This window comes from Melanotaenia boesemani, chromosome 1 (genome assembly GCF_017639745.1).
Source record: "Melanotaenia boesemani isolate fMelBoe1 chromosome 1, fMelBoe1.pri, whole genome shotgun sequence".
NCBI classification, from domain to species: Eukaryota; Metazoa; Chordata; class Actinopteri; order Atheriniformes; family Melanotaeniidae; genus Melanotaenia; species Melanotaenia boesemani.
In genome coordinates, this window is record NC_055682.1 from 26591944 (window position 1) to 26611755 (window position 19812).

The following is a 19812-nucleotide window of genomic DNA, read 5'->3' on the forward strand; positions in this document are numbered from 1 at the left end:
ATGGAGGTTTTGAATTTAAGACATTCTGCCTATTCATCTGATTCATCAGACCTGTCTTCATCACCGCTGCTGCTGGATGTGAGCAAATGTGTCAGTTTGAGCATATGTACTATATATATGCTCTTTGAATACAGCTGGGTCGTGTATTGTGTGACACTGTCAAAACCTTCTACAGATTACTGCTGATGCTGAATGCATCATGAAGGTCATATTTTACCATTTGTAAAGGTAAGATATGATTAAAAATACAATTATTAAAACTCTGTCAATCCTCTCCAGTTTTGTTATTTTTTTACTTTTATTTTTATTAATATTTATTTATTTAAGTTTATTTTAATCCTTATTCTTTCATACTCCCTCCCCTCTTTTGGCAAGTTTACGTCCTGCCCCCTTGACCTTTTGGTCTTCAGCTGACGCATCATTATGACCTCATTAAAAATGGACAGCCAGCCATTGCCAGAGGGGTAGTTCTCATAATATAATCAGGCCTTTTAATTGCCTTACTCCAGAAATTAGCTGCTACATATTGGTGGATGGGTGCCCTGTGTTTGTTCCTTCCATCAGTTCATTCCCTGTTTGTTTATTTACTTCTCCTGCTTCCTCGTCTCCTCCTCATGGTGGTGGATGAGAAAATTAAATATTCCTCGCTGACAGAATTGCATGTCAGAGAATTCACATAATCATATGTGTTTAAAAGAACATGCAAGGCAAGCGCTCAGCTCTGAGTTGGTTTACTGACCCTCTGGCCTCTCGTTTTCCACTCTCTCTGCATCACACACACCCTTCCTTGCTTCCTCACTTGCTCTTCATCTCAACCTTTCTGTCTCCCAGGGCGACAAAGCTAATTTGAGGCAGATCTTGCCCTGAGGGGTAAACTACAACATTCACATTCACACACACGCACACACACACACAATGTCCTCCTCCCTACTCCACCCTTACCACTTTATCCTCACCTTTCTCCTGTGAGCTAGCTTTCTTAGCAAAATAAATATAAACAGATTAGAAATATAGTGTAATTGGCTTGAATTGTGCTAATGATTTGATGGGTTGGTTGAAGATATACTTAAACTCTCTTAAACTCTCTTGCTTTTCATAAACCCCTCTGTTTTTTCTTAAAACATTTTGTCATCTTGTTTACTATGTCTACAAACATGTAATATATCTCTTTCAACATGGCACAAGTATGAACTGCTGCAATCATATTTACAGAAAAGCACAGCAGTGGCGGGTTAATTTGAAATATGATCAACTGTTCATATGAATAAGACAGGTCATGAGATGAGATGAATAAATAGAAGTGTTGTTGAAACTTCAGTCCTCCATCTTCTATAATTAGCTGCAGCACTGAGCCATCTTTTATATTTTACTCAGAATCTGAGGAAATCAAATGAGAGAAGCACGTGTATATATCAATATTTTCTGCTCCCATCTACAGCTTTCTACATCCTACTACTCCCATCTACACGTTCTTTGACGCAATGTGTGTTCGCTTGGCATTAAGTCTTATATATATATATATACACACACACATATATATATATATATATATATATATATATATATATATATATATAAATAACTTGCATGTGTGAAACATAATAATTTAATTTTAGCTCTCATATTAATTTCTTTGCAGCCAACAGTTAGCTGCAGCTCAAGCCATACTGCATTTGCCAGATATCTAAAGTTTTGGCCTGGTTCATATGTTTACTACATAAGATAAGTGTCATGGAAGCAATTCCAAGCGAAATACACAGTAAAAACATTTGCAGATCATCATGTTAACATTACATTGACTATATGTGATGCTTTCTACACCAATTGCTTTTACCAATTGGTTAATAAAGTTTTTTGGAAAGAAAAGAAACACAAGAAAAACCCCTTGTTGAGGGATTGCTGCTCAAGTGGCCGTAATATAGGTGAAATCGGGATATTACATTTTCTACCAGTGTCAAAAAGTATAGTGGTATTATTATGAACGATAGAATATTGCACACCTCTCCACCACAGGCATGTTCCACATGAATATAGTGTGCTCAAGTATGAATAATTATCGTGATATGAAATGATGTTGTAAGTCTAATCTACAAAGATTACTATAGTATTGCTGAACTTCAACCATTATCCAACTTGCACACATCACAGATGCTGTATTGCACACCATGACTTGTTTAGACACTTTTACAAGCTTGTTTGAAGAGCCATGAGGGACATTAACATTCAATGTGTGAATGACTTATTAACATCATTTTAACTGATTGATGAAGCCATTACATATCTCAAGTATAAAAGGGCTTTTTGCCTTTGAAAATCTGAAAAAATAAGGTTTTAGAAGCAAACAACTCGAGCAGAATACAACTCAGGAAAAGGTAAATGTTCAGTTCTCCTACAAGCTGCAGATGCTGATCGTTTCCCAGGGGTTCAAAAAGAATTAAAATAGGAAAATATAAGAAATGGATGTATCAATTTTCCAAATGACCCTTATTCATATGTAGAGCGGGACCCCTTGTATTAAATTCACACCCTGCACAACAAATGGGGTGGCTGTGGCCTGTCACACTGATGTATAGATATGCAGTTCTATATGTGTGTGTGTGTGCATGATATATGTGTGTAGGGTAGGGAAGCAATGGCAACAAAAGGCAGCTATTTATTTGTCTGCTCAGGACAGAAACACACAAAACACATGTCCCCCAGTTGCATACACACAAACATACATTTTACTTTACAATACTATGACTTGTTTGACATCTTTGTCCTCTCTACTAAATATATTATATATATATATATATTAAAGATTTAGGACCTAGTAAAAAAAAGTATTAGCAAAAAGTATTACAATAATAGTAAACTATTAACAAACATACCTAGATGTAAAAAAAAAAGATGCCTTGTGTGAATTTAAAAAGCAGAGGTATGTAGCTTCTGTGCCGAGTGGGAGGATGCAGACTGTATCTCATCACTGAGAGACTGTTGGAGCTGCCAATATTACATGTTACTACATGTGTGTGTGTGATTGTGGCCACATACACAAGACAAAACAGGAGAGATGAGACATAGGTTCTGCCTATGTCAGATCAACTGGGAGAACAAATGCTACGACAGCAGCTTGTTAGGACGTGTGTGTTTCTCTCTCTTTCTGAGAGTGCAAAAAAACAGAAGAGAGACAGACATGCACATGGCTTTTACAGTGAAGTGAAACTTGGGTTGTTGGCTGTGAATTCCTACAAATCCAGTTATCATTTAATTTATGCTTTAGAACAAAGAGGTCAAATGTTTTTTGTTTAGTTGCTGTAAGCTGAATACATCTGAAACCATTTCACATGGTCATATCTAAATTGGGAAAAACAACAACAACAAAAAACCACCAGCAGGCATTTATCTTTTGGAGTTGACAGGAAACACAGAACAGTGAATGAATATACGACAGACATACATGAAGTATCAGAAAGACTACAATAATATAGAGTGGGAGAAGTGCAGGGAGAGATGAAGACAGGAATGGATGGAAGGTGGGCAGGCGGGCAGGCGTCAGCTCCCTGACCACTGTAAGGAAGGGGGCGTAGGCCAGGTCTCCCATCAATTATAACCTTGACCCTCCTCTCCTCTCCTTTCTCTCTTTTACACACTTTCTGCTTCATTCAACCATTCTCCCCCTGCCTCTCATCCTCCCTTGGTCCCTCTCCTATGCTCCTATAAATCAATCTCTTTTCCCTCCCTTCCTCCCTCCCTTCCCATTGGCTTCTCCCACCTTCCCCCTCCCTCTATCCCTCTTTCTCTCTACCGGTCCTCCTCTTCATCCCTTGGTCCTCCTCTGCCTCCTTTCATCGTTGGAAGTGCAGTGGGAGTAGAAAGGTTAGAGGTGGGAAGACAGGAGGGAGCAAAAGAAGCAAAAGGCAACGAGGGAATGTGAAAACGAAAGAGTGAGTGTATTTAATCAAAGTGGTGTGGGGGTAGATGATTTGTCTTGTTTTCTTTTTTTTTAGCTTTCCTCATCACCGCACAACTGCTGAGTGAGTCAGTTATCGTCTCCTATCTTTATCTCATTTAGGTAAAATAAAACAGAAATGTTTAAAAGGGGGTCTTAGTCTAGGTGCATACCCTCATCAACCAATTTTAACAGAAACAGGTAAAAAGAGTCTTTCCCTTACCCTCCCTCAGCATGCCTACAGTCAGACACTTCATGAAGCGGCAGGCCTGGCATGACTTGCGTCTCCTCTTGGTGATCTCACACTCGTTGGTGGCTGGACAGCTGTACTCAATGTTGCCTGTGGCATGCAGACATGTTGGAGGAAGACAGAAGGACAGGCTTAATTCCAGATAAATACATCAACTGACAGAAACACAGACAACCAGTAAGATGCCAGAAACCAGTGGCACTTAAACAATGGGATATAATAAATAAATGTATGGTTTAATATATCTCAATTAATCAACCCATAATATATTGTTATAAATAAACACAGACAGATGAATGCAACAAAACAAATTATAAACTGGTGAACACTGACTGTGATCTTGATCTATTACTTTAAGCAGTTTAACCAGTTTTATCTCCTACTTAATCTTTCTTTTTTATTGACTATTTACTTAACACATTTTCATACCTACTGTAATTTATTCAATTACATATTCATTTTTCTTATTCTAACACATTTTCTTCTCCATTTCTATAAATATAATTTCATGTCTTTTGTCCCGGGTATTTTTCAGGATCATTATTCTACCATGTGCATGTTTAAATACTACCTTATTTATAACCATCTACTCAACCCCCCCCCACCCACCCACTTACTCATTTTCAGTTAATTTGCTTACATCAAGTAGATTTATGAATTTTTGAGAATAATTTGGAATATTCACAACTTCTTTCTGTGTTCAGGAGTCTCTATTTAGCTAAAGGTATGCTTGCTTGTTAACCACAAAATACACTCTTCCTCCCAAACCCACATGACAACTACAGTACTCCAGCAAGCCAATACATTTCTCACTGAAACAGAGTAAACAGTGATTACTATTGACTGGTGCTGTGAAAAGGATGTTTTCTCATTACTACACTGATTAAGGAGCTAGTTAGTTTGGGAAAAGGCTAAATGCTCAAATACTTGTTAATGGGCAACAAGACACCCATTAATTAGCCTCATTGGTTAAAGCGAAAGCTCAACATGCTAAATGCTGAGGGAACTCTTACATTCTAATAGATGCTACTAATGGGACTAGTTAGCTTGCACCCAATCTTTACATGCTGATGATGCAGGAGGAGCAGATTAATTCTGCAGTTAAGTGGAACACTTCCCTCGCAGTACGGCTAAATGTGCTAATGACACGCAATCCGTATGGCTTAATAGGCATTCAGTAAAAGGAGTTGTTATTTCAACGAAACACGCAAGCCCTGCTTGCCTGTAATGAACAGGCCACTTTTAGAGCTGCCAGTATTGAAGTTAAACCCTCAGTGAGAAATTTCTCTCGATAGCACATTCTGTGTGTTACTGTAGAAACATGCTGTAGAAGCAAGCACAAAAAATGCATTTTATTTGTTGACTGGAGTGAAACCCATGACAAAATAACCTTTATGAAACTTAAGTTTAAAGTACTCTGTCAAAACAGCTCCAACCAACAAGTCCTGTGGACTTGATACTAGCTTGTTTGTGAAGAGGGTAATAAGATGGACAAAGTAAAGCTACAAATCCTAAAGTGTGACATGGAAATATGTGACCTATGTCAGTTGAATGAGTACTCTGTATGCTCTGACATAGATGCAAACTTCTTACTTCAGAAGAATGGATGGAAATTAGAGCAAAAGGCTTCATATCAGAATCTCATAGTTTTTGAGGGCTCCTGTGTGTAACAAGCAGGTTTGTATATGTGTGCATGTGTGAATGAGGAGGATATAGAAGGGCTTCAAATCCCCTGCAATCTCCTTTGAGAGGTGTGTATATGTCCACCTGCTGCATGACAATTGACCACTGTTGTACAGCCTGTTCAGTATGAACAGTCTTAAACCTCAGCCCCCTACATGCTAATGTAATATGCTATTTCTGTTACCTGGAGAGTAACAGAAAATGCTGCACAGGTAAAGAGAACTATGACGAAGCAACAAAGTTTCCTGAGTCAGGTTTAAACCTAACACATCCTGTCTTTAGCTCACTCTGGATCAGTGATTCTCAAACTGGGGGGCGTGGCGACATGATAGGGGATTGCATGGGGTTGGGAAAGAAGAAAAAGGAGAAGAAGGAGAAGAAGAAGAAAAAGAACAACGACAACAACTGCAGAATAATTGTGGAAACACAAAGCATGGACCAAACCGTCCTGACCCGGACCAGCTGGTGGAAACGGGGCATAAGGCACAGCTTGGACTATTTTCAAGCTATAAACAACAAGTCATGCTTTTGTGGTGACAAGACTGAAGCCAGAAAACGAGATAGAGAGAGAGATGGAGAAATGGCTAACTGGGATGAAAGAAGGCAGATATACTGGTTTTGGTTTGGCAGTAAATGTGATAAAAGATGTTTTCTTTATTAGATTTCCCTCACGTCAGTAAGCCACTCAACTTTTTTCTTTTTAAATTAAAGTGTTAAGAGGAAGGATGAAAACATGCTTGGTTACTATAAGCAGGAAATGCAGCTAAACAAAAGACGAATTAGCCCTAAAGTAGAGGAGATAATGAATGATGTTAAACTGGCCCATCTCAGCCACGTTGGAAAGCCAAATGAATTAAATCTCCAGGAGTCCTACACAGGTCCAATTTTTTCAACTGGACTCACCTGTTATGAAAATTATCATACGACCTATTACCTACAGTTATCTCCCACTGTTGTCAAAGTGTGACAACCGTTTATATATAACCCGCAACCAGAACTGTGATGCGCACAAAACACAGTAATGATCTTCGGAGGTGGTTTTAGTTGAACATGCTCTTCACATACTTAATATAACTTGCATCATACTGCGCACTGCAACATTATTTTGTAGCAAGATTGCTTTGCATACACAAAACATTCTCACTCCCCGTTTTAAACCGTGTTCTTTGCTCCCGAAACACAAATCCAGCTCCAAAACACGATGGCCGATATCTGGAATACTGCTATTTAAATATCCAAAACACAACACAGTTATTTAATACTAATATTTAAATAAAAATATATACTTTTCTCATCCTGATCCACCCACAGCTGTGAAATTTCACTTACGTATTAATTTCTTTTTTCTTTTTCTTTTTACATGTGAAGCAACTTCCCTGCAGGCCGCCCGTTGGTATCTGTCAATTCCTAGCACATTGTAGGATTCTGGCATGTTACAAAAGTATATATATATATATATATATATATATATATATATATATATATATATGCATGTTTAAGACATATAAATAAATATAGGCAGTATGAACGGAGAGTTCTGTCCTTACTACTTTCCTGCTTGTTTCATTGCCCTATACTTCTATCTGCCATACTTTGCCCTCCTCCATACTCCCCTTTATCCCTCTTTCTCAATAAGGGAGTGATAGATGCAGGTTGTCAGGTGTCGCTGGACTGATGCCATAGAAACAGCAGCTGCCAGAGTGACTTCCTCCATGTTGCGACACACACAGGCAAACGCACTAACAGCACACACATACCACTAATTCCTTCCCACATCCATGTGCCCAGTCCATCCCTCTCCTTCTCCCCACTTTTCTCATTTCTTTTCTCAACTTATTGTTTATTTGCATCCCCCCCCTCCCCTCCCCTCACTCCATTACCCTCTTTTCCTACCCCACTCTCCTCCTGTCCAGCTGGAGGTGTTTTTTGGTGATTACCTGTGGTTTTATTGGCTAATGGGTTGAAACATACCAATATGTCTGCTGCTGCCCATCTGAGGCTGGCCCTGCTTTCCTGCCAGGACACACACACACACACACACACACACAAGCACCAACACACACAACAGGAACATGTGCTCAGATGTGCACATAAACTTTGGTTCATTTACATTTGGATGAACGCACAGACACACAGCCCACACAGAGACACATAACATCTACACTGTCTGTGGATGAATTTGCTGTGTGAGGTAGCCAAAAAATAATGTCATGATCCATTTCATCCAGTGGGTCCAAGGATACACAGTCTGCATGGGAACTATTGTTAACAGTAAGTATTGCAGCACAAACATTAACAAAAAAAGCTTCAATCTGTTTGTAAAAATGCAATGCAATAGCCAATTTTCTTACCTAAGTACTGACAACTAGACATTCTTTATTCATATTAACTAAAATTCCAATAACTTTTAGTATTTTGCATAATCAAAATGATTATGCAAAATCATCTGTGTCCTGTAACGAGCGTTGTCAAGGTCTTGACCCGTAACCTTTTGCCCTCCTTATGTGAAACATGCAGTTGAAGGATTACAAAATGAAAATGAAAACTCTAAACAGACGGAGCGTACACTGCCTGACAGCTTTTCAGGTTTACACTCAAAAGAGGATCTGCTGTCAACACAACTAATACAGCTCCTGTAGTATTCTGCTACTGTGTCCTGACCTATCATATATAATCTTTAACAAGCCTCCTAAATTAAATGAGACAAGCTGAACTGGTCAAGTATTTGACCCTGCAGCAATGACGGGTGAGACCTATTCCCAGAATCATTACAAGGTCGTGTGTGTGCCTGTCAGTGTTTATGTTTGAATGTGTTTCTACATTATTAGTTTGTGTGTCTGTATGCATGTGCTTCTGTTTTATCCTCGCATGTGTGTTCTAAAATCTATTTGTTAAGATTGTCCCTGACCTGATCTCATCCCATAATGAACACACACAGGTCATCTCTAGGTAGTGGTGACCATCGAGTGAATGTAAGACTTCCTCTCGCCCACATCTTCCTGTCTCCCTCTGTCTCTGGGGCTTTACAGGGAAAGCTGCTTATCAGAAGCTAAAGAAAGCAAGCACAGATAGGTGGATGGATGGAAAAGTAGATAGATGAATCCTGTCTGATATGACTGACTGACTCAATGAATCGATAATGGCTGGCTGGCTGACTTGGTTACTGCAATGGTAGACTGAGTGACAAGAGGGCCATTCTGCTAACTGATTGGTTCTAATAGTTGTTTTAAAAACCTGGAGCAAATCCTAAAAGATTATTATACAAATACACCATTTTTAAAGGTTCCTTGCTGTTAATGGTCTCTCAGAAACATTAAAGGTGTTATGGTGGTCCTAATTTAATTATCCATACCTAAAACCGCTTCACGAAGTTATGGGTCATGGACTAATCAAAACAAACCTGATTATAATATACAAATTTATTAAACAAGTGTGTTAGGCAGATTAGATGGATAGCACAAAGTCATCTAAATCACAAATCTTTGCTCTTGCAGAAAAACTGAAGTGTGCTGTTTTACAACCTAAGCTGTCTTGTTGGACAAAATGATTTAATCAAAATGTTTCATAATTATCCAGCTACATATTTCTCATACAGTTTTATAAACTAATAAATAGTTGATATGACATATTAAGTGGCAAAGTACTGACTGACAGTTCAGCACACATGGTTGTAATGCTTTTACTGGACTTACTTGTTTTATAGGACGACAGAACACCACCAACGATATGTTTAATTCTTGATCTTTAATTTTACATGTTTTAGAGGCCAGTAATGGATTGTGAAAACTCTGATAAAATACAATGTCAGACTTGTAAATTTACCACAGTACCATAATTTTAAAATTGTATTCCACATATTATTAAAGTTGGTTTGCATTTAGGTAAACTGGTTCTCAGACTGACCTTCAAAGGGGGAAATAAAAGATGATCAAGCTGACGAGTTGAGTATTAAATGAATAACTTCAAAATCTGTAGAGCAAAGTCCGGATACCTGTGCACTTCCCGTACTAATGCTAGCCCTAACAAGACATACGCAAAAGATTATGGAACCTAATTCCTGGTGCTCTTCTCATCATGTGGATTATTGCTCTATCCGTTCTCAACTTTACCCCCTTACATGAACTCCTGACCAGGAGACATGACCTCTGGCCCTGCTGTGACACTGTGTTATCTCCTAGACAACAAGCTTACAGCAAACACTCTTCCAGTATAGGCAGCAAGATCAGGGAACGTAAACACTACCAGGAAATTGTTTTTTTACTGTTGATGAAGAAGAGGTCAAGGTTGTGGGTTAACATAGGAGGTAGTGTATGACTAACTGGATGTCTGTATGTGGGTTTGTGCATGCGCATGTATGACGGGAAGAGAAAGAGAGAGAGAGAAAAAAAATGGGTAGATGTCCTGGTGGCTCATTTAGCAGACAAAGGGGGAGACGTACCTTATAAAAATCTGGGTTTGAGTCTGGCTTGAGGCTTTTATTATGTGTCTCAGATATCCCTGACCTTGCTTAGGTGTAAGTGCATATGTGAGGGAATACAATTCATTCAATATGTCATTATTATTATTATTATTATTATTATTATTATTATTATTATTATTATTAAGGCGATTAAAATTACATCTTCATTTCCTGTCATACAAATTATGACAATGATGATAAAGACTAAGATACTTTACATTGGTAAAGCATAAATTGATGAAATGGAAGAAGACAAAAAAAAAATCAAATTGGAAGCCAACCTTGAATGGTGCGTTTGAAGAAGGCCTTGCAGGCCTCACACGATGCCACTCCATAGTGGTACCCTGATGCAATGTCCCCGCACACCAGACACAACCTCTTGGGCATGGAATTCAACATGTACTCGCACTTAATTTGGGAATCTTCCCCAATAGTCGATGAACAGTCCTCGTAACGCTTCGAGCCAGGGCCACCAGCAGGTCCCAGGGGTCCTGCGTTGGAGCCATAAAGGCTTGGGGAGTCTAAGCCATTAGGGTGGCCGTTCATTGTGGATGAATATGAGCCTGAAGCGTCACTGGAGCCACCAGGGGAGTGATGGTTTAGACTGTCAGTCAGGGAGGCAGGACTCGATGGCTCAGTCTTTATATAAGAGGACGGACAATTGGACTCAAGGTGGCGCTCCTTACTGGACATTCTGCAGAGAAGCCTGAGGAAAGGAGACATGGACAAAGACAGAAAGTAAGACACTTAAAGACAAGAAAAGATTGTTGTTGACTAGAGAAATTATGGGAGAGAGATCAACAGAGAGGCATCTATGGTACCACATAGTCACACAAACACATTCACATGCTTCGGGCCGAAGTCATCCGTCACTCTCCGGTCAATAGCAGCTTGTTCAACATGAAGGTAATCAGTAAGCAGCTCCTCTGAAGCTCAGTCATCCCACAGACAGCCCATACACACAGAAACACAGAATCACACATGATCACATTCAACCACACTCACACAAACAGTTTTAAAAACCACGGGAGGCTGTGCAATACAAAACAGCTTGTCTATTGGAAAAAAGTAAAATGTCAAATAAGTGCCAGTTAATCGCAGCTGTCCTTTCCTCATCTTTTGTTCCACTTCTCCCTTTTTTTCTGTCTCTCCTCTCCTGCTTTTCCTCTTCCTCTCCCTAAGGAGACTGGCTGGTGTCTTGTTAATGGCAGCTGTAATTAACAGCTATCTTCTCTCTGTCCATATCTCCCCATCCCTCCCTTTGTCTACCTTACTATCTATCTGCCCGTCTCCCTATCACTTCCCATTCAATGCCATCTCTCTTTCTCTCTCTTATTCTATCACTGCCCTCTCTTTCTCTTCCTCTTAGCATTACCACTCTGTGTCCCTCGAACCCTGCCCTCCCTCCCTTCACTCTCTTTTCATTGTTAAAGGCAGAAAGCACAAAAGGGGTTTTTAATTAAGGCAGGATGCTGCTAAACGAGGGGCTTCTAAAGTCCAGTCAGCCTGTAAAAGATCCTCATCCTACAGGGACCTATAAAACACACACTACCTGGACAGAGAATGGAGAACTGCTCAGATGGAGGGAATGGAGAATGGATACAAACAGAAAAATAGGCAGACGGGAAAAAGCAAAAGATAGAGGAAATGAAAGAAAATGAAACTCCAGGATCTGCAGTGAGTGATGATATCCAACTGGCACAAAGCAGTTTTAAACCTGATTGTATGCTTTTTAATGATCTTTAATCTGTTTGATGTCTAGAAAGACGAGACAAGCTGTCATCATCAAACCTACTGCATGTAAAAAAAAAATAAATAAATAAAAAATAAAAATTCAGTAAAATTCCTAGTTTTTGATGAGGGATACTTCAATTCCTCTACCTGTTATTCCCTCCCTTTTTGAAGGTCATGTAATCCAGTAAGTCCATTAATAGTGGCTTAGTGGTGATGTCTATAAATCCATTTATCTATTACTAAAGTGGGCCTTTAGTTTGGAAAAAGAGGGACACTGGGAGAAAGGCATGGAAACAAATCAAGACAGGAAATAAGTAAAAGGAAGTGATAAAGTCAATGGAGGGATTGGGGAGAGAAAGAAACACATATAAAGTGCTAGAAGAAGCAAGAAAGAAGTGACTGTAAATGTAGGAAAGAGTGATGGAAAGGAAAGAGATCACATAAGATTGGCCACGCTCCTGCAGAGGTAGTGAAAACAGTGGTGACAGAAAAAAGCGAGTAGACCTATTTAAGTTGATGATGTGATGGTGATGATTTAATCTCCCCTTTTTCAGTCTTTATGCTCTTTTGTGCCCTCTCCTTTCGACCGTCAATCCCTCTGAGTACCATTAAGTAAAAGAGTTTAAGTGCCAAAAGATCTCTTTCCATTCTCCATCCCAGTCTCGCTTCTCTCTCTCTTTTTCTATATCATGTCTTTTTCCTTCTCTCTGCTCTTCTGCTCACTCTCACTCTGCTTATAAATGAAAAATAATGGCAGTCGTAGGGGGAGGAATAAAAAGAATAAAAAAAGAAGACATGCGTGGAGAGGAGTAAAGGAAAGAAGATTAAGAAATCACAGCCAGTACGCAGCGCAGAGCGAGAGGTTGAATGCATTTATGTATGTATGTTATCAGTATAATTATGGTGCTATGTAGCGGTGGCTCAGTGCTGAAAGAGCAGTCTTATTGTGCCTGTCTGCTCTTCAGATGAGTGTGAAGAGAAAAGGAAAGGGTTGGGTCTCTGCTTTATCAATTCTTTATGTTTTCAGGTGCTTAAACAGATTTATATAAAGTGAAACAGCATTTTTCTCTCTCTTTTTTTTGTGTATATTCATGAAAGGCTTAACTATAGTGTGTTACACAATAATTTTACTAAAGCACAAAGAAAAGCCGTGATCAGATTTAAGTATTAGCTCTTAAATTCTGTTAAATAAAACATTATTTTCTTCCGCACAGGTTATTTATGTTGACATACTGTGTTTGGTAGAAGAGCTGCATATTCATAACAACATGTAATCTGCAACAGTTAGTTGCCATAATATGATATTTTTCTTGTTCTGCTTCAATAAATAGGAAAAACCCTTGAGAATAGCACTTTCTTAATGTGAATGCTCATATTTGAGAGAGAAATATACATATTTTATGGATGTTTCTTTCTCAGATGTAAAATACCTCTTGCATCTTGCTGGGGTGCTAGTTTAGAAGACAGTCTAAGACTAAGGGTTATGTCTAGAGGTGTGAACCAAAGGCCTATGGTATCATATGGAAGACTGGAGGTGAAATTATACACGTTTACAGCCAGATGAAAGAATTATTTAGTCTCTGAAGCTATTTATCATTACTACCTTTTTATTTTTTTTTCATTTAAATACAATTATTTATTAATAAAACTTAATTATTTCACATAATCATGGGAAGGCTCAAATTAGGGGACAAGTGAAAGCTGTGGCAATTACACAATGGACAAGCAGATTAAAAATAAATAAAAAATCTTAAGGTGTTGTCAGTCAGATTCACCCCAGCACATTAAATGACAGAAAAAATAACCCAAAATGTTGATGCCTGAATGACAGAGTTGAGACTTCAAAACAGTAGCTCACAAAACAACAAAGGATGTTAATACATGAGCCTCATAATAATGTCCTCATATACATGGATGTTTGGTAAATTATGATTTGACACACATTAAACAAAAAGAAAGCCTCATGGTGCTTTAAATTTTTCCAAGAATGTATTTTTCTACTTTTTTAGAGAATAGAGTAACTTTTCTTAAGTGTTCAGAATGACTGATACAATAAGGTTTATAGTTTTTACGTGAAGAAACTGAGTAAAGTGACTATGGGCTACATGAAGAGTTACCGATTTACCTTTTCCTTACAGAGGGAGAGCAACACTCCCCCCCCCACACACACACACACCCACACACACACACAAAGCCACACCAGAATGTACCAGAAAGATTACCACCCTGTCTTGTCTCCATTTCCAAGTCAATCCCTGTCATTTTCTCTTGCTCTTCATTCCTATTTATTTTTCTTTCTCACTTCTTGAAGGAACACAGTATGACTTATGAAAGAGAAATTAATATTTGGGAGAACAGAAAGAAAGAAAGAAAGAAAGAAAGAAAGAAAGAAAGAAAGAAAGAAAAAGAAAGAAAGAAAGAAGTTTTGAAGGAAAGGGGGTGTGGGCTATGACAAGCTGTCATTGGAGTGGTGGGCTGATGCAGTGGCCTGACAACTGGCCGGGGCAAACATACAATCATCATATTAAAGCAATGACTCTGCCTCACTCTGTGCCTCTGTACAGTTTACTGCCAGCTCCTTCAGTCTGTGCGTTTGTGTGCCCTCACAATCTTTTATTATATACAATCTTTGTACAACTGCCTCACTAGATGGCAGGCATAAACACAAACTGATCCTCAAATAACTCCAAACCGCTGCTAACCACCCAACCCAGGTTTACAGCATATGATGCTCACTACCAAATAAGATATATCTCACTTCATTCATAAGCTGCTCAATCTGGAAGACTTCTAGAGAATGAAAAGAGATTAAATGTGCAATAAAAATGTAAATATTACTTACGTTTTACATTAAAAGGAAATCTACTTTTAAAATGATTATGCCATTTAGAAAGAAAGAAAAGAGAACCATAAAATGTGTGTATGTGTGTGCGTGTGTGTGTGTGTGTGGGGGGGGGGGGGGGGGGGGGGGGATAACACAAGGGGAGAGGAAAAACAGAGAGGAAGGAGAAGTGATGGCAATAGAAACACAGAGGGAAGAAGTGCTGACAATGTAGCTACCATTGGCTAATACCTTTCCATCACGTCAAGCATTGTGCTCTCAATGCTGATAAGAACACAGAGTCCAACAAGCAAAAAGGAAGAGAAAACCTTACACAATTCTATCTAGATGATACCGGCAATGGTTTGGGCAGCAGAGAAAGTGAAAGAAGCATGGAAGAAATAAAAGGAAATACATAGATTTAAAGAACGGAGTAAGGAGGAGAAGGAGGGGGCAAATGCATTTCCATTTCCATAGTCAAATGAATAGAATGATTTCATCAATAGCCTGAAATGCATTTTTGGCTCTCACACTCCTCTGTTTGTTTCTCTTTCTTTGCTCTATTTCTCTCTCAGTTTAAGCTTTCTCTGTGGTGGGTTGCTGAACTGCTTGTCAGCTTGTTAGTTTGATACAGTGGTGAGTGGGCACAAAATCACAGGGAAGCTTGACTCGTTAGCTGCACGCATCATTTCAGCAGAAGCAGGTTACCACTGCAGCTGTAAAACAACTACAACAACACAATCTGGTTTCTGGTGACTGAATCCATAGTACGTGAGTGCAGAACAAATTATGTTGCATGTCAATTCCTGGGTAATTTTTTTCAGAACTTGTGGTTTTCTGTGTGGTTTATGTAATTCTCTGAAGAGCTGGTGTGGGTTTATGTGTGAGACATAGTTCAGCTCTACAGAATCACAGTGAGTTGATGATTATAGTTGTTTTCAAACACAAAATGAATAAAAAAAAAAAAAGAAAAAAGAAAATACTCCCACTGTGACAGTCAATCTAAACCATTCTCCCTCCTGCTGGGCTCTTGCTCACCTCCTCTTCCCTGCTCTCTTTGGGTCTCAATCCCTTGCTGTTGCTGTTTCTACTTCTCACATACAGACACCCTCTATCATTGTTTCTGTGTCTTGCTGATGCATACACACCCCTTCACACACACCACCTTACACCCTACTCAACACACAAAAGCACGCACACACACACACATACACATCAGGGAGCAGATCAATTGTTACAATGTTAGTCGGGCAGGAAACCTGTAATTCACTTCATTGGCTGCAAAATAAACCCCTGATTACATACAATCAATGTGATAATGGCTAAAACACATTCTGCCCAATGGGTTGTTGGGCTGTAAAGACTGGTAGAGGAGACAAAATGTGAGTGTTTGTGTCTATATTTCTATGCATGGATGTGTGTGTGTATCAAACACTATAACTCCTGTTCCAGCAGGTATGAATCTTCATGTGACTAACATATGCACTAACCACATATAATTCACTTATCTCACTTATGTTATACTTAGCCATGTGGCTGCTGCATCTTGTGGTTTTTTTTGGGTTTGCACGCACACTTGAGATATACCAGCAGGAGGCCACACATGCAGGGTAATCTCACCGTAATAGTATTGATTAAAAGTTTGCACTTTCAGACTGAAAAGCATTCAATAGCATCATTTTTTTCTGTGATGTCAGTTTTTTCACATGTTCTCAGTCATAACTGTGGGTCTCAAGAACCCTCTCCTCTTGCTTGACTCTTGTCTATTCCTTTTTCTTTTGAAATCCTATGTGGCTTATAAGAACCATGACTTAAATTTTCAAGTCTGGCTATGTTGGTGCTGTTATTTAACTGAAAAGATCTGGAGAAGGTAAGCATGTTCAGGGCAAAAAATGTAAAGCACCCTGTGTGTCTATGTGAGCGCGTCAGATGGGAATCTTGATGATTTAGGTCATTTTCTCATGGAGCAGAAGCTGATAAGTGTGTTGCTGCCAGGCACTATCTTTGTCACCGTGTCTCTCTGTCCTTACCTCTCTCTCTCTCTTTTATCTGCTGCATGTCACTGTATTTGTAAGGGTGGTTGTCTACTGTAAGAACAGTGCTTCAAATCTTGAAACAGCTTAACTCCAGCCAAAGCACAGCCTATTAAGACATATGATCTCACACAAACATTAAACCTATTATATTTACTAAATTAACAAATACATTCAGTTATATTATGGGACTTTAGCAGACCTAACTGCATAACATGTAGTCTTCAGCTTTTGTTTTGTTTTTTATTTTTTAAGCTGACATATTGAAATCAGTTAAATTACTTCATGCATCCTCTTGCCAGGTAAGCTGTTACAGAAGATAGTCAATGTGGCAAATCACAGCTCTTTCCACAACACATATTAGATTTGCTGAAGGGATGCAAACACAAATTTTGGAAAAAAAACAAATGCAACTCTGCTAAATACATATACATTTTTTTCCTGCAAAAAATAGTTCTGCAGGAGAATAAAGAATGAAAAAGTGTAGGTTGTCTCCTTTATAAAAGTAAGGTCATTGATCAAGGTTGCTTTTCCTCTCTCTAGATGTTTGTGTTTGGATTAACAGTATTATCGCTTAGCATCAGGTGTGCAAAAGCCCTTCCAAACATTTACTGACACTTGCCTTCATCTCTGACATGAGCGCATTGTAATACATTGGGAAATGCACACATGCATACACAGAATACTTTGTCTACAGTGACAAAGAAGTGGAGCTCTCACACTCATCCTATCAGACAGAGACAGTGGCGCCGTGTCAAGTGAAACTGTGGAGAAGTAAAATAAAACAGTGTTCAAAAACAAAATACCCCCCATCGGATTAAAAGCACATTTTATTAAGCAGATGGTGAAAGAGGATTTCCACCCCAGTAAATATGACAGGGCTTTCAAATGTGACACAGGAGGAAGAGGCAGAGAGAAGGGAGGGGGAGGAGGAGAAGCAAGGAGGGAATGGCCAAAAAAGGAGAGAAGAGTGAAGTTAAATGGTGCTCAGTCTGAGAGAATAAAGGGAAAAAGTGAAATATAGGAGAAAACGGAAATGTGGGAAAAGAAAGTGGATGAGATGAGTGGAGAGGAAGGGAGACACGAGTCAGTAGCGTTCAAAAGCTGCATTCTTTAAGCAGATCAGATTTGGAGAAATTGGGCTGTCAGTACAGGATTGTGATGATTTACACCTATCCATCACAGAGAGAGAGAAAGTAGCAGAGGCAGTGTTTGCTCAATAATGCCCAGCAGCTGAGAAAATGGAAGAAATTCATCCTAAACTGGTGCTATCCACTGCAAACAAAGATTACATGCTACTTATATCTATAAAATTGTTGTGCACAAGGGTAGAAATCAGGCCAGGCCATTACTTTTTAAAATGACATTTACTAACTGGTGCACTGGGTCACAAAAAAAAAAAAAAGTGGATGCAGTGACTACTCAAATATTGTTAATAATAATGCAAAAGCAACATCCAGTCCAACATAAATGAATTTTACATTTGCACATTTTGCAAATCAAGCTGCTGTTGACACCCGTCTCCTCATCTGATCTTCCCTATCTTCCCCATGCCCTCCTCCCTCCTCCTCTCCCGCTCCCTTTCTGTTGGCTGATGCACCTTACAGCCTCGCTCCTGGACCATCTGTTAGGGAATCTAATTCACATCCAGTCATAATCAGGTTTGCTGGAGTGCCCACTGTCCCTGCCCATCTCGGTCTGTCTCTGCATACTTTCAAACTGGGCTAGTTCATATTTGATCTTTGATTGTTAGCTGTAACTTTATCTACGTTGCTTATCCGTTTCTTCTCTGTTTTTATAATGCTCAAGTCAGTATGCCTCAATTAAATATTATTTAATTTCACGTGTCATCAACATCCTCCTGTTCATAGTCCTTCCCATTCACATCCAATAGAAGAGCGGTTGTAAAATAAAGTCCATCAGTTTAAAATAATGGTAAAATCACTGCATTGCATACGCTTACAAAAAAATCTACACTAATCTTATTTTTAAACTGATTGCAAATCAAAATTATTTGCATGCTTCTTAATTTTAATAACATGCATCATAGAAAAAACAAACTGCATTCATATCAGATCTATGTTTTTATGTGTAAATGTGCGTGTTCCCCCATGATTGAGAATAAGGCGATCTGAGGTGAAGGGGGTGGAAGTTAATGAGAGGTGAGTGTCTGAAACCCTCTCCCTCTTTCTCTCTCTCGCTCTCTCTCTGCTCCTGCAGTAATCCTCTTCTATAAATCTGCAATCCAATCAGCGTTGTCCACACTGACACACGCATACACACAAACACATACACACGAGCTGTTGGGAGGCCCATCTGTGTGTTAAGGCAATCTGCTTTATCATTATGATTACATTGGGCTCAGTTTACAGCAAAGTGTGTGTGTGTGTGTGTATGTGTGTGAGTGAGGGTGTGTGCTTATTCATGCGCACTCAGGTTGCTTGACATTAATCACATTCCCATGGTTTGATGGCCTAAATAAAAAGACAGATAATATTGTTGCTGTCTGGTGAAAACTGCAAATTAAAAAAAAGAGGAAACTAAATCAGGGATTTCCTCACCGTTCGGAAAAGTTTTAACTTGACAGAACGCTTAAAGTCTTTTTTTTTTAATATTGTTTTATTGAAAGGGTTACTATTTTAGATAGGTTTTCATTTAATAAAATTTAGAATATGTTGCCCACAACTACAAGTATATTGTTTAATAACAAGTTAAACTGGATATATTTCCCATGTCTGTGAGTATACGTGAGTGTGTGCGTGAGAAAGAGAGAGTGAGTTCATAATCGTGATCAAATCCCATCAACACAGCAGGATGTCAGATATCCTGTGGAAGTACTCATGTGATCTTATACCACAGGTGTGTGTGTGTGTGTGTGTGTATCTTGGCTCCTTACACTGT

General features: G+C 39.0%; 1 protein-coding gene across 3 annotated transcripts in view; it reads right to left on the reverse strand.

Annotated features, from left to right (window-relative positions):
* Nucleotides 1-19812, reverse strand: part of esrrga (estrogen-related receptor gamma a) — a 71143-nt gene that overhangs the window by 39298 nt on the left and 12033 nt on the right. For all 3 annotated transcript variants that reach the window (XM_041992921.1, XM_041992914.1, XM_041992931.1), the window contains exons 3-4: nucleotides 10605-11029; nucleotides 4155-4271 (exon numbers count right to left, since the gene is read on the reverse strand). In XM_041992921.1, coding sequence (XP_041848855.1) covers nucleotides 4155-4271; nucleotides 10605-11029 — 542 coding nt within the window. The remainder of the gene's footprint in view (nucleotides 1-4154; nucleotides 4272-10604; nucleotides 11030-19812) is intronic.